Source organism: Chamaea fasciata, unplaced genomic scaffold (genome assembly GCF_029207755.1).
Source record: "Chamaea fasciata isolate MVZ Bird 193981 ecotype frontalis unplaced genomic scaffold, bChaFas1.0.hap1 SCAF_4, whole genome shotgun sequence".
Classification (NCBI taxonomy): Eukaryota; Metazoa; Chordata; class Aves; order Passeriformes; family Sylviidae; genus Chamaea; species Chamaea fasciata.
The window spans coordinates 14354306-14367337 of NW_027094089.1; the positions used below are offsets into that span (position 1 = coordinate 14354306).

Here is a 13032-nt window from a genome sequence, read left to right on the forward strand (position 1 = left end):
GATGGAGATTTTCCAGCTAATGACAGTCCAAAGGCAGAGGCAGACTATTGATCTGTTTCCTTTCTGTGCATTTTCCATCTCAGATACAGGTATTCAGGTATTTTTATATCTGCCCATGAAGGCCAATGATTGCCAGTACCTCTCCACCCACCACCCAGCCCAGGTGATTTTGTGTGGGAGCTGACCTTATTGGGGAACTGACTGTCGTAAAGATGGCAGCTCATCCATCACAGCTTTCGCAGGCTGTCAGTATTGCATTTAATCTCACCTGTAATTTTCCATGGGAGGTTTGCAAAAGACACAAACAGAATCCTAATGCTATACAATGAGGTTTGTAGCCAATGGATGCTTCCCCTCAGGAGGAAGCTGAGCTGTGTTCTAGCTGCCCTCAGCTATGCAGAGATGGGAAATTCCCCTTTCAGCCTACAGTACCATGTGTTGTTCACGCTGTTGGAATGGGTATATCTTTTCTAGACAAAATTCAGTTATATGTTGTCATAGATATATCTTCTCTCTCAACTCATGTCCTCTCCGAAATGGGCTCTCAGCATCCTGCACTTTACAAAAGAAGACTTTTCCAGATGTTGGCACATCATTTCTATGAGGCTTCATTCCCATTTTATGGATTTGGGAGATCTTTCTCATTGGTTGTACTGCAAGCTTCAAGTCCTTCTGTAAATCCTGATACAAACCCCACCCAGACAATCACAGTTTTTAAAAGTTTGAACCAAACTCAGGAAACTTCTATCAGCTCTGAAATTTTCATTTTTCATTATGTTCACTACACCTATCTTCCTCCTTCCTTGTCTCTCGAAGTCTACCACCACAGAAATGAGCTAAATTGGAATCAATATGACCAGAATTATACTCCTGGAAACAATGCCAGATTCAATCAAGAAGGGTTACTGCAAGGATGAGGTATAAAGCTCTGTTTCCCAGATATATATTCAAAAGAATGACCTCCCTCCCTGACCTGTCTGTCCATGTCATGCTGACAGATCATATCTTCCACTGATATAGACCCAAGGAAGCTGCAATGTGTCTACAAGTCCCTGGGCTGTAAGATCTGGAATGGATATCTATGACATAGTTTCTCCTCTGGCAATAAGATGGGAACAGGCTAAATCCCTGGAATTATGTTGGCCTCAGTCACTTCATCAAGCTTTATCCCTTGTTTCTCATTCCACAGGTGTCTATCCTCTTGACCAAATGATGAACCAAGAGAAAAAATGTGTATTTTTTCTCTCCACACCACTTTATATTTAAAGATTGATCAGTAAACAGATTAGTTAAATTACTTTAGCTATATTTATTGGTGCTGGAAGCAGTAGTGACAATTATTACAATGTTATATTTAAACAAATTATGTTTTCAGCCTTGAAGCTGAAAAACATCAGCTAATCATCCTGAAATTGTTTCTGCCAGGTGTCTTCCTCATGCTGAATTAGCTCTTAAAATTTTGCCCAAGCAGTTAATCAGTTCCTGAGGGCAAGATTTAGGAAAAATACAAGACTTTGAAATGAACTATTGCCATTAATAACTTTAATGTCGTCTCCGTAATTTGGCAGGAAAATGGAGTCCAAAATCAAACTTTTCTTGTTTTTTTAAAGAAACTCAACGAAATTTGGGTTACTAAGCCTCCAGCCACAAAGATATAGGGAGGAAGTTTTTCTACATTATTTATTTCTCCTGAGTATTTTCCATTTCTCACAGCTCTTAGCATTCTTGTTTCATACAGAACATAGCATGTCTTCCCTGCAGTTATTCTTCCTTGTACGATGGAGAAGATATATATTTAGTCAAAGGAAGGAAGGAAGGAAGGAAGGAAGGAAGGAAGGAAGGAAGGAAGGAAGGAAGGAAGGAAGGAAGGAAGGAAGGAAGGAAGGAAGGAAGGAAGGAAGGAAGGAAGGAAGGAAGGAAAGGAAGGAAGGAAGGAAGAAAGGAAGAAAGAAAGAAAGAAAGAAAGAAAGAAAGAAAGAGAAAGAAAGAAAGAAAGAAAGAAAGAAAGAAAGAAAGAAAGAAAGAAAGAAAGAAAGAAAGAAAGAAAGAAAGAAAGAAAGAAAGAAAGAAAGAAAGAAAGAAAGAAAGAAAGAAAGAAAGAGAAAGAAAGAAAGAAAGAAAGAAAGAGAAAGAAAGAAAGAAAGAAAGAAAGAGAAAAGAAAGAAAAGAAAGAAGAAAGGAAGAAAGGAAGAAAGAAAGAAAGAAAGAAAAGAAAGGAAGAAAGAAAGGAAGAAAGAAAGAAAGGAAGAAAGAAAGAAAGGAAGAAAGAAAGGAAGAAAGAAAGGAAGAAAGAAAGGAAGAAAGAAAGGAAGAAAGAAAGGAAGAAAGAAAGGAAGAAAGAAAGGAAGAAAGAAAGGAAGAAAGGAAGAAAGGAAGAAAGGAAGAAAGAAAGGAAGAAAGGAAGAAAGGAAGAAAGGAAGAAAGAGGAAGAAAAGGAAGAAAGGAAGAAAGGAGAAGGAAGAAGGAAGAAAGGAAGAAAGGAAGAAAGGAAGAAAGGAAGAAAGGAAGAAAGGAAGAAAGGAAGAAAGGAAGAAAGGAAGAAAGGAAGAAAGGAAGAAAGAAGAAAGAAGAAAGGAAGAAAGGAAGAAAGAAAGAAAAGAAAGAAAGAAAGAAAGAAAGAAAGAAAGAAAGAAAGAAAGAAAGAAAGAAAGAAAGAAAGAAAGAAAAGAAAAGAAAGAAAGAAAGAAAGAAAGAAAGAAAGAAAGAAAGAAAGAAAGAAAGAAAGAAAGAAAGAAAGAAAGAAAGAAAGAAAGAAAGAAAAAGAAAGAAAGAAAGAAAGAAAGAAAGGAGAATGAAGTGGGGTAAAGACTAGAAATTCACATAGAAAAAAAGAATGGGCATTTTTTATATTTGAGTATTATTGGGCCGACACCCTAATTATATTTACGACCTTGCCATTATTTAACATAAGGGGCATTTCAGTTCACGTGGATTTTTGTTCCTTTTAGGTGATGAATGTATGAAATCTTCATTGAAACTGTATCTCTGTGCTGTCATTTGCTTAGAACTGCAGCATCTCTAACAAGATAAAATAAAATCCTCTTTCAGCTCAAAAAAAAGCATAGCAAGTGTCCTGAGTTGAAGTATATTCTATCACCATCTTCAAGAACTGTTGAAACCGGGTGAGGCAGTGCTCCCTGCCTCCTCCACTCTGGATTATTTTCTGTTAATGGGCCCATCAGCACCTTTGCTCCACAGCTCACAGATAACCCCCTCCTGGACTACCTCCTGTTAATGGGCACATCAGGCCTTATCACATGACTCACCATCCCATTGTGAGATGCTCCGCCCAGAGGGAGGAACCAAGCATTCCAGCCTGGATATAAGCTGAGACTCTGAACACCAGAGGGGCGCTTACCCACTGGATTCCCAGAGGACCCGAGCTACCAGACCTTTCTACAGGATCACTGCTTCAGGAAGACCACCTCATCTGGACTGCTTCCATCACTCCGCTCAGGTTGTATTCTGACTCAATCAGTGGTCTTTTGTATTATTGCATCTATTTTATTTTACTTTCTTTCTTTTTTTTCTTCCTATTAAATTGTATCTCTGACTTGTGCCTCTCATTTGTATTGCTTTCAAATCACTACATTTTTGGCGCCCAACATGCAGCAAAAGGCACTGAGAAAAGCCAGAATTACAATTTTGTATTGAAGAAGACACCTGTTTGCTATGATGCTCAACATGCTTACATGTGTCTTATATCTGTCTCTCTATATTTTTCCACAACTGGGTTACTGTCTGCCAGTCTTAATGCTCCTGCGTAGACCAGGATATGGTACTAAAATTGCTTTATTGGTCTACTATGTCCATTGCTTGATAAACTCCGAGGCAATGAACATCATTCAGAATATACACCCAGTTTTGTTTTCTTATTCTGGTCTAGGATGCTACATCTGGGGCCTCAACAATCTCACCCAGCCCCTGTGGGGAGGGGTGAAGAATGATTTTTTCCAGCTTTTCAGGCATGACACAGCAGTTTTTGAAAATACGGAGTACCCTCTGGATGCCAAGGACAGCATGATGTTGTTGTTAGTCCTGCTTTGTCTTCTCTGCACGGCCCACACCATGTTTAGAATCAAAACACTACATGGTGTGATACAGCGTGTTCTGAAGGAAGAGGAAGAGGGAAAAAGAAGCAGAGCAACAGCATCAGTGTCTACACAGAGTGCCACAGAGGCGAAAAGAACCAAAGGCAAGGCAACAGTGTCCTCATCTACACAGACCGTCACAGAGGAGAAAGCCAAAAGTGAGACAACAGTTTCCACATCTATGCAGACTGTCACAGAGGAGAAAGGGACCAAAGGTGCCATCAGCATCTCCACACAAACCATCACTGAACCGGAACAGCCTAAACCAGTAGCAGTTGCCCCCGTTCAGAAGAAGAAATCAAGGACGAAATCAGTCCGCACAGTGACTGATGAGGGTGCAGCAGGACCTTCACAATCAGCAGAAGAGACAGAGCCAGAAATCATCACTCGCTCTCTATCTCTGGGTGAGCTGCGTGACCTGCGAAGGGAATTCACCCACCGGACCAACGAGTCCATCCTGACTTGGCTGCTACGCATCTGGGACGCTGCAGCCAATGACACCATTCTGGATGGAAGTGAGGCCAGGCAACTGGGATTGCTGTCCCGGGATGTGGTCATTGACCAGGGGATTGGGAAAAGCCAAGAACCTCTCAGCCTCTGGCAGCAACTGCTAACAAGTGTGAAGGATAGATACCTTTGTAAAGAAGACCTCCAAGTGCACCAAGGAAAATGAAACGCAATAGAACAAGGTATCTGATGCCTGAGGGAATTGGCTGTGTTGGAAATCATTTTTTCAGAAGATGAGAGATTTCCTAAAAGCCCAGATGGTGTCCAGTGCACATCACGGATGTGGTTGAGTTTTGCACGCCTTGGACCCGAAATTACTCACGTTACCTGGCAACACTGCAATGGAGGGAAGGTGAGGACAGGGTAGGTGTCTTGGCTAATAAACTAAGAATTTACGAGGACACTGTCACTGCTCCAGTTTGTACCCATGTCTCGTCTGTGGAAACAAGACTGGCTGAGCAAGTCCGGAGCTTGATTGAAGAAAGCCATCAGAAACTGAAAAAAGAACTTAAGGAAGAAATTTACCATATCCAACCAGAGCCGATGAGAGTCTCTGTCATTAGGAGCAGGCGTCCCCCAGCCAGGGAGAGAGGATACACACCACAAGGTAACCTCTGGTCTTTTCTTCAGGAGCATGGAGAAGACATGAGGAAGTGGGATGGAAAACCCACCTCCTCCTTAGCAGCCCGGGTACGTGAACTGAAAAGAGAAACACCTACCACAAAGAGCCCATTTAAAATCAATGTTGCTCCGGTCTCTCGTGCACAGAACTCCAGACGGTACAGGAATGATGATATAACTTATCCTCTTGAAGGAACCTCAGAAACATATTTACAAGAAGAGAGCAATGTATGCCATGACCAGGAATAGGGGGGCCCTGCCTCTAGCCAGGTAGAGGAAAGGGACAATCGGATCTACTGGACTGTGTGGATCCGATGGCCTGGAACGTCTGACCCACAAAGATATACGGCTCTGGTTGATACCGGTGCTCAGTGTACTCTGATGCCATCAAGGTATGTGGGAGCGGAACCCATTTCTATTTCTGGGGTGACAGGAGGATCCCAGGAGCTGACTGTACTGGAAGCTGAAGTAAGTCTAACTGGGAATGAATGGCAGAAACACCCCATTGTGACTGGTCCAGAGGCCCCATGCATTTTGTGCATAGACTCAGAAATGGGTATTTCAAAGACCCAAGAGGATACCGCTGGGTTTTTGGCATAGCTGCTCTAGAGACAGAAGGCATCAGACAACTGAGTACCTTGCCTGGACTCTCAGGCGACCCCTCTGCTGTGGGACTACTGAAAGTTGAAGAACAACAGGTGCCGATCACCCGAGCAACAGTGCACCGTCGGCAATATCGCACCGACAGAGACTCTGTGGTCCCCATCCATAAGATGATTCGTGAGCTGGAGAGCCAAGGGGTGGTAAGCAAGGCTCGTTCACCCTTTAATAGCCCTATATGGTCCGTGCGTAAGTCCAGTGGAGAATGGAGACTGGCAGTGGATTACCGTGGCCTGAATGAAGTCACGCCACCACTGAGCGCTGCCGTACCAAACATGTTGGAGCTTCAGTATGAGCTGGAATCCAAGGCAGCAAAATGGTATGCGACCATTGATATTGCAAATGCCTTTTTCTCCATTCCTCTGGCAGCAGAATGCAGGCCTCAGTTTGCCTTCACCTGGAGGGGCGTGCAGTACACCTGGAACCGACTGCCCCAGGGGTGGAAGCACAGTCCCACCATTTGTCATGGACTGATCCAAGCTCCACTGGAAAAGAGTGAGGCTCCAGAACACCTGCAATACATTGATGACATTATTGTGTGGGGAAACACAGCTACAGAAGTCTTTGAGAAGGGAGAGAAGATCATTCAGATTCTCCTGAAGGCTGGCTTCGCCATCAAGAGGAGCAAAGTCAAGGGACCTGCTCGAGAGATCCAGTTTCTGGGAGTGAAGTGGCAAGATGGATGGCGTCAGATTCCCACCGAAGTCATCAATAAGATCACTGCAATGTCTCCACCGACCAACAAGAAGGAAACACAAGCTTTCCTAGCTGCCATAGGCTTCTGGAGGATGCACATTCCCGAGTATAGCCAAATCGTGAGCCCTCTCTACCTGGTTACCCACAAGAAGAACGATTTCCACTGGGGCCCAGAACAGCAGCAAGCTTTTGCCCAGATCAAGCAGGAAATTGCTCATGCGGTAGCCCTTGGCCCAGTCAGGACAGGATCAGAGGTGAAGAATGCGCTTTACTCTGCAGCCGGAAGCCATGGTCTGTCATGGAGCCTTTGGCAGAAGGTGCTGGGTGAGACTCGGGGACGACCACTGGGATTCTGGAGCCGAAGCTACAAAGGATCCGAAGCCAACTACACTCCCACAGAGAAGGAAATCTTAGCCGCCTATGAAGAGGTCCAAGCTGCCTCAGAGGTGATTGGTACTGAAGCACAGCTGCTTCTGGCACCTCGACTACCGGTGCTGGGGTGGATGTTCAAGGGAAAGGTTCCCACCACACATCACGTCACCGACACCACGTGAAGCAAATGGATCGCCCTGATCATGCAGTGCGCCCGTACTGGAAACCTGAATCGCCCTGGGATTCTGGAAATTATAACAAACTGGCCTGAAGGTGAGACCTTTGGATTATCCTCTGAAGAAGAGGAGGAGCAAGTGACACGGGCCGAGGAAGCCCCACCATACAACGAGCTACCGGAGAGTGAGAGACGATATGCCCTTTTCACCGACGATTCCTGCCGAATTGTAGGTACTAACCGGAAATGGAAAGCTGCTGTATGGAGCCCCACACGGCGAGTTGCACAAGCTACCGAGGGAGAAGGTGGATCGAGTCAGGTTGCAGAGCTTAAAGCTGTCCAGCTGGCTTTGGATATTGCTGAATGAGAGAAGTGGCCGAGGCTCTATCTCTACACTGACTCATGGATGGTAGCTAATGCTCTGTGGGGATGGCTGGACCGCTGGAAAAAGGCCAACTGGCTGCACAGAGGGAAACCCATCTGGGCTGCTGAGATTTGGCAGGACATCACCACCCGAGCAGAAAGGCTGACTGTGAAGGTTCAACACGTGGATGCGCACGTACCCAAGAGTCGAGCTAATGAAGAACATCATAACAACGAGCAGGTGGATCGAGCTGCCAAGGTGAAAGTATCTCAGGTTGATCTAGACTGGCAGCACAAAGGAGAATTATTCCTAGCTCGTTGGGCTCATGATGCCTCTGGTCATCAAGGGAGAGATGCAACATATCGATGGGCTCGTGACCGAGGGGTGGACATTACTATGGACATCATCTCCCAGGCTATCCACGACTGTGAGACCTGTGCTGCAATCAAACAGGCCAAGCGAGTGAAGCCTCTGTGGTATGTTGAATGATGGTCAAAGTATAAGTATGGGGAAGCCTGGCAAATTGACTACATCACCCTTCCCCAAACCCGCCAAGGCAAGCGCTACGTGCTCACCATGGTGGAAGCAACCACTGGATGGCTGGAGACCTACCCTGTGCCTCATGCTACTGCCCGGAACACCATCTTGGGCCTGGAAAAGCAGGTCCTGTGGAGACATGGCACCCCTGAGAGAATTGAGTCAGACAACGGGACTCATTTCAAGAATGGCCTCATAAGCACTTGGGCCACAGAACACGGAATCAAATGGATATACCATATCCCATATCATGCACCAGCTGCTGGGAAGGTGAAACGCTGCAATGGACTGCTTAAAACTACCCTTAAAGCACTTGGTGGAGAGACCTTCAAGAATTGGGAACTGAACTTAGCAAAGGCCACCTGGATGATCAATACCCGAGGGTCCATCAATCGAGCTGGTCCTGCCCAATCTGAATCCTTGCATACAGTGGATGGAGATAGGGTCCCTGTGGTACACATGAGAGGTATGTTAGGAAAGACTGTTTGGATTAATCCCACCTCAGGCGACCTGGTTACACTTGGTGGGTGATGCAAAAGGATGGGGAAACCCACTGTGTACCACAAGGAGACCTTATTTTAAGTGAGAACTGTGGGTAGGTTTTCATTATATATATGTGTGTGTGTGTGTGGTTTGAGGAAGGTATTGATTTGGGATGATGTAGATGGTAATAGAATAAGGGGTAGATAATGTCCTGAGTTGAAGTATATTCTATCACCATCTTCGTGAACTGTTGAAACCAGGTGAGGCAGTGCTCCCTGCCTCCTCCACTCTGGCTTATCTTCTGTTAATGGGCCCATCAGCACCTTTGCTACACAGCTCACAGATAACCCCCTCCTGGACTATCTCCTGTTAATGGGCCCATCAGGCCTTATCACATGACTCACAATCCCATTGTGGGATGCTCCGCCCAGAGGGAGGAACCAAGCATTCCAGCCTGGATATAAGCTGAGACTCTGAACACCAGAGGGGCGCTTACCCACTGGATTCCCAGAGGACCCGAGCTACCAGACCTTTCTACAGGATCACTGCTTCAGGAAGACCACCTCACCTGGACTGCTTCCATCACTCCGCTCAGGTTGTATTCTGACTCTGTCGGTGGTCTTTTGTATTATTGCATTTATTTTATTTTACTTTCTTTCTTTTTTTTCTTCCTATTAAATTGTATCTCTGACTTGGAGCCTCTCATTTGTTTTGCTTTCAAACCACTACAGCAAGGAAAGAAAAACATCATTATAAACTCCAAAATAAACCAAAATAGGCTTCTATCCAGACAATCAATTTCTCAGTGGTGCCCAATAGACATATTGAATCATGCATTTTGCTTACACAGCTGCCCAGAGAAAAACAAGGACCAAGTTGTTACCCATCTCTTTCTGCAAAAGGTTGGCAATTATAACACTTGGAAAGCTGTAACCATCTTTCATTGTGTCAGTAAGTATTATTCATGTTGGCATACAACCTCTCTGCTTACCCTTACCATATTCTTAATTAAATTAAGATCATACTTAGAGCATAGAGGCCTAATCCTTGCAAATGCTACCAAGTTTGTGACTCGATGCAAAGGCAATGGTGAGGAATTCTGAGGTCTGTGTTTTGCAGGTACATGCTCAGTGCAGATTTACCTTGAGGTTGGAATGAGCCGATTTTCTGTTTCATTCCAAATCCTGTTTCTCATCGTATTCACCATTACAAACAGGTGGAATAAATGCCATGAGGTGGTGTCATAATTTAATCATAAAGGGCATTTTCATAATGGTTGGTATGAGAGAGTGTGCTTGTATCTTGAGTTGCAGGGCTTTGGTTTCCTAATAAAGATAAATGGCATTTTGGGTGCATGAAGCTAGAAATCAGAAAAAAGTCTGAAACAACAAACCCCACAGAAACAAAGCACCAAGATGAGTCTTGTGGTAGACAGTAGCAATTAAGATTTACCACAGCCTACTATGTAGCCTTTCACAAGGTCATCTCAAAGTACTGTTTTGCTTTTTCATAAGGATGTTTGGAAAGTGACTTGAATAAATCATGATATGAAAATGTAAATAAAAACAAAGCCTGGGATTTCTGACCTAGAATTTGAATATACACCCTGCATGCAATTCATAGAATTTCATTTATTCAGATTTATATCAAAATACTGAAAATAAAGGACAGTCTATTGGCTGGGAAGCTGGGTTAACATTTAGAAGCGCACAGGATTTGCTTTGAGTTTTGCTGTGAACTTCCTGCATGGTATTTGAGCTCTCAAAGTGTAGAAACTACCTTAAGTGGCAGGCTGTGGCACCCCTTATGACAAGCATTTAAGCTCTATTTTGTGCACACATTAAACAGCATGCTGGGCACCTTTCCATTTAGCAGGCCGGAAGATCAAATGCCAAGAGATAGCCAATATGCAAATTTCAGAGAAACGATCCTCACTTCAGAAGTCAGTGAAAAGAACTGTCTTGTTTCTCTCTAGGCTTGTACAGTTCCTCAAAATACAGACAAATTTCCCATATGTTTTACAAGAGTACACAAGGCTTTTAAGGGAAGATGAGCTGAAAAATGAACAGATTTTGGATCTTCATACAGCTCAGGTATGAACTCAGTGATAGGATGACAGGCCTGCAAGGACCAAAACACTCCAAGGCATGCTCAGAAATTAATGTGACTGAAAAATATTAGGGTATGAAAGCTGGAGTGCTTAAAGAGTCAAGTTGCCTCCAGGAATAGAATAATGCTCAACAAGGATTTTCTAGGGCCTTAATTCTGTGTAAGTCTTTCTAGTCATCCATTCCAGCCTATAGAATAAAAGTACTAGCACTGTCAAAGCAAAGAATTACTGTACTAAAGAGAGGAAATACATGGAAAAATTGATGCATCAGAATTAGGGACATAATATACCTGTGCAAATTAATATTGTCAGTCTGCTCTGTTCAAATGTCTTCTGAATTCAGCCTGATCCTTTCACCCTTGAATCTTATCTGTTGGATGCTGTCAGATTATTTTCCTGGTCAGTGATTTGCAGGATCTAAGAAGTCAGACTATATATACTGTAATGTTCTCATGTTGATGAATGTTTTGTGCATTAGACAATATTTATGAAATTTTCTTTTCTTTTGTAGGTCTCAACTGAAGAAGGAATGAGCTTAGCCAGAGAATATTCCTGCTCCTTTTTTGAGACTTCAGCTGTGCTCCGCTTCTACATTGATGATGTCTTTCATGGACTAGTGAGGGAAATTCGGAGGAAAGAGTCCTCTCTGTCCATGATAGAAAATAAGATGAAGAGGAAGGATAGTTTGTGGCAGAAATTGAAGGGATCCCTGAAGAAAAAAAAGGAAAATACAACCTGATGACAATTCTCCATGAGCCACTCATTAGCTCATCAGTTAAAAAAGGCTGCATTGACACAGCATCTTCCAGGCCAGGTTCTGGAGTTCCTTCCCTTCAGCTCTCATGAAGAAATTGCTCCTTGAGAGCCCAATTCATGGTTTCCCTGTAACTCTTCTGTTCTATATTGTCATTTAGCATACCCTCTCACACCTTTTCTGCATCGCTGAGTGGAGAAAATACTGTCGTTTCTAAAGTGTGCTCCCTGGCTGGTCTTCAAATGCTGTGAGTTATGCAAGTATTCAAGGCAGAACCAGCTTCCACCAGCTTTAGGACAATGGATACACTTACTGCCTCCTCCTCTGCATGCACGGGTCATTTCACCGTCCCAGGAATGAATGAAGTTAATTTCAATGGACATTTTGACTGTTTAAGGACTTTAGGATATGACCTTCAGCTTTGCATTCACACGTAGGTTTAGGGTTAGTGTGTGCTCAGCCTGCAGGACCGTGTCTGAGTATGAGCGTGTCTGTGAGCCAGGCCCAAAGGGAACACTGGTGATTCACAATTCTGACCCTGTGGTGCCCCATCCCCACTGCATCCTGTCCACTTAGCAGGCAGGTTTTGCAAGCAGAGTGCAAATCATGCACCCGTCCTGCAGAGGCTGCAGGGGTACTGCTCTGTCTCCTTCAGTCTGTACATGTCAGTGCTGTCTGGCAGAGGTGCCATGTCCTGCAGGCACGCCATGCATTAAAATCATACAAGAGTTTGTGTTGGAAATGAACTTTTTTTAAAGGTCACCTGGTCCAAAGTCCTGCAGTGAACAGGTACACCTTCAACTTTATCAGGTTTCTCAGAGCCCTGTTCACCCTGATCTTGGATGTTTCCAAGGATGGGGCATTCAACACCAATCTGGACATCCTGTGCTAGTGTTTCATCATCAGCCACACTCCCCTGTTCCATGAAGGAGCTCACAAATGCTCTGTCTGTCCAATGAATCCCAAAGCCCGCCCTGAAGCAGTGCAGCTGTGTCCCAGCATGTAATAGCATCTGTGATGTAGCATACAGCCCTTGACTTAATAGAGAATTTTGTAAGCTCAATCGCCATTGTTCACAGCCCTTGACCATCCAACTGAGCCCCTTGATTAAGCAGTTGAATAAGTCTCTTTAAATACTTCTTTTTAAAGCTGGCATGAAGTAGAGTATATGTACCTAAACATCTTTTCCCCCCAAAGTTCTTTTAATGTCGTTGCTATTTATAAATTTTACAGATAGAATACACATAAGTTTTGTCAAAAATAAAGATTGTGATTTCCATGGAGTCATACTAATAGTCAGTGTAATTTCTGTCTGTCCTGGAGTGATAATTGGTGTTGTGGTGCATTTTGGAGTTTACCAAGTTTCTGCATGCTTTTGTTCCTTGTTTTAAAATGGTTTGTCCTATGTACGCCAAGGAAAACCCCTTTTTGGTTTTTCCCAAGTTATGAGTCCTGTCCATCACTCTGCAAACACACCCTAAAGCCTGGAAGATTCTAGTGGGGAGGTTGAGTGATTTGGCAGTCTTGTTTCTCCCATCCCCTTTTTATGTATTGAATTGTTTTACTGATTGTCCCTTTGTCCTGGGTCCCTCCCCGTCCTTAGGTTTGGTTCCAGACCTGTACCCTTCCCCTGTCTCCACCCTGGTACTTAAGGTGAGAGCA

General features: G+C 44.0%; 1 protein-coding gene across 1 annotated transcript in view; it reads left to right on the plus strand.

Moving 5' to 3' along the window:
* Positions 1 to 11487, plus strand: part of RIT2 (Ras like without CAAX 2) — a 197009-nt gene extending 185522 nt beyond the window's left edge. Inside the window, exon 5 of the mRNA XM_066182292.1 lies at positions 11128 to 11487. Within this exon, the coding sequence (XP_066038389.1) occupies positions 11128 to 11355 (228 nt within the window). The 3' untranslated portion in view covers positions 11356 to 11487. The remainder of the gene's footprint in view (positions 1 to 11127) is intronic.
* The last annotated feature ends 1545 nt before the right edge of the window (positions 11488 to 13032 follow it).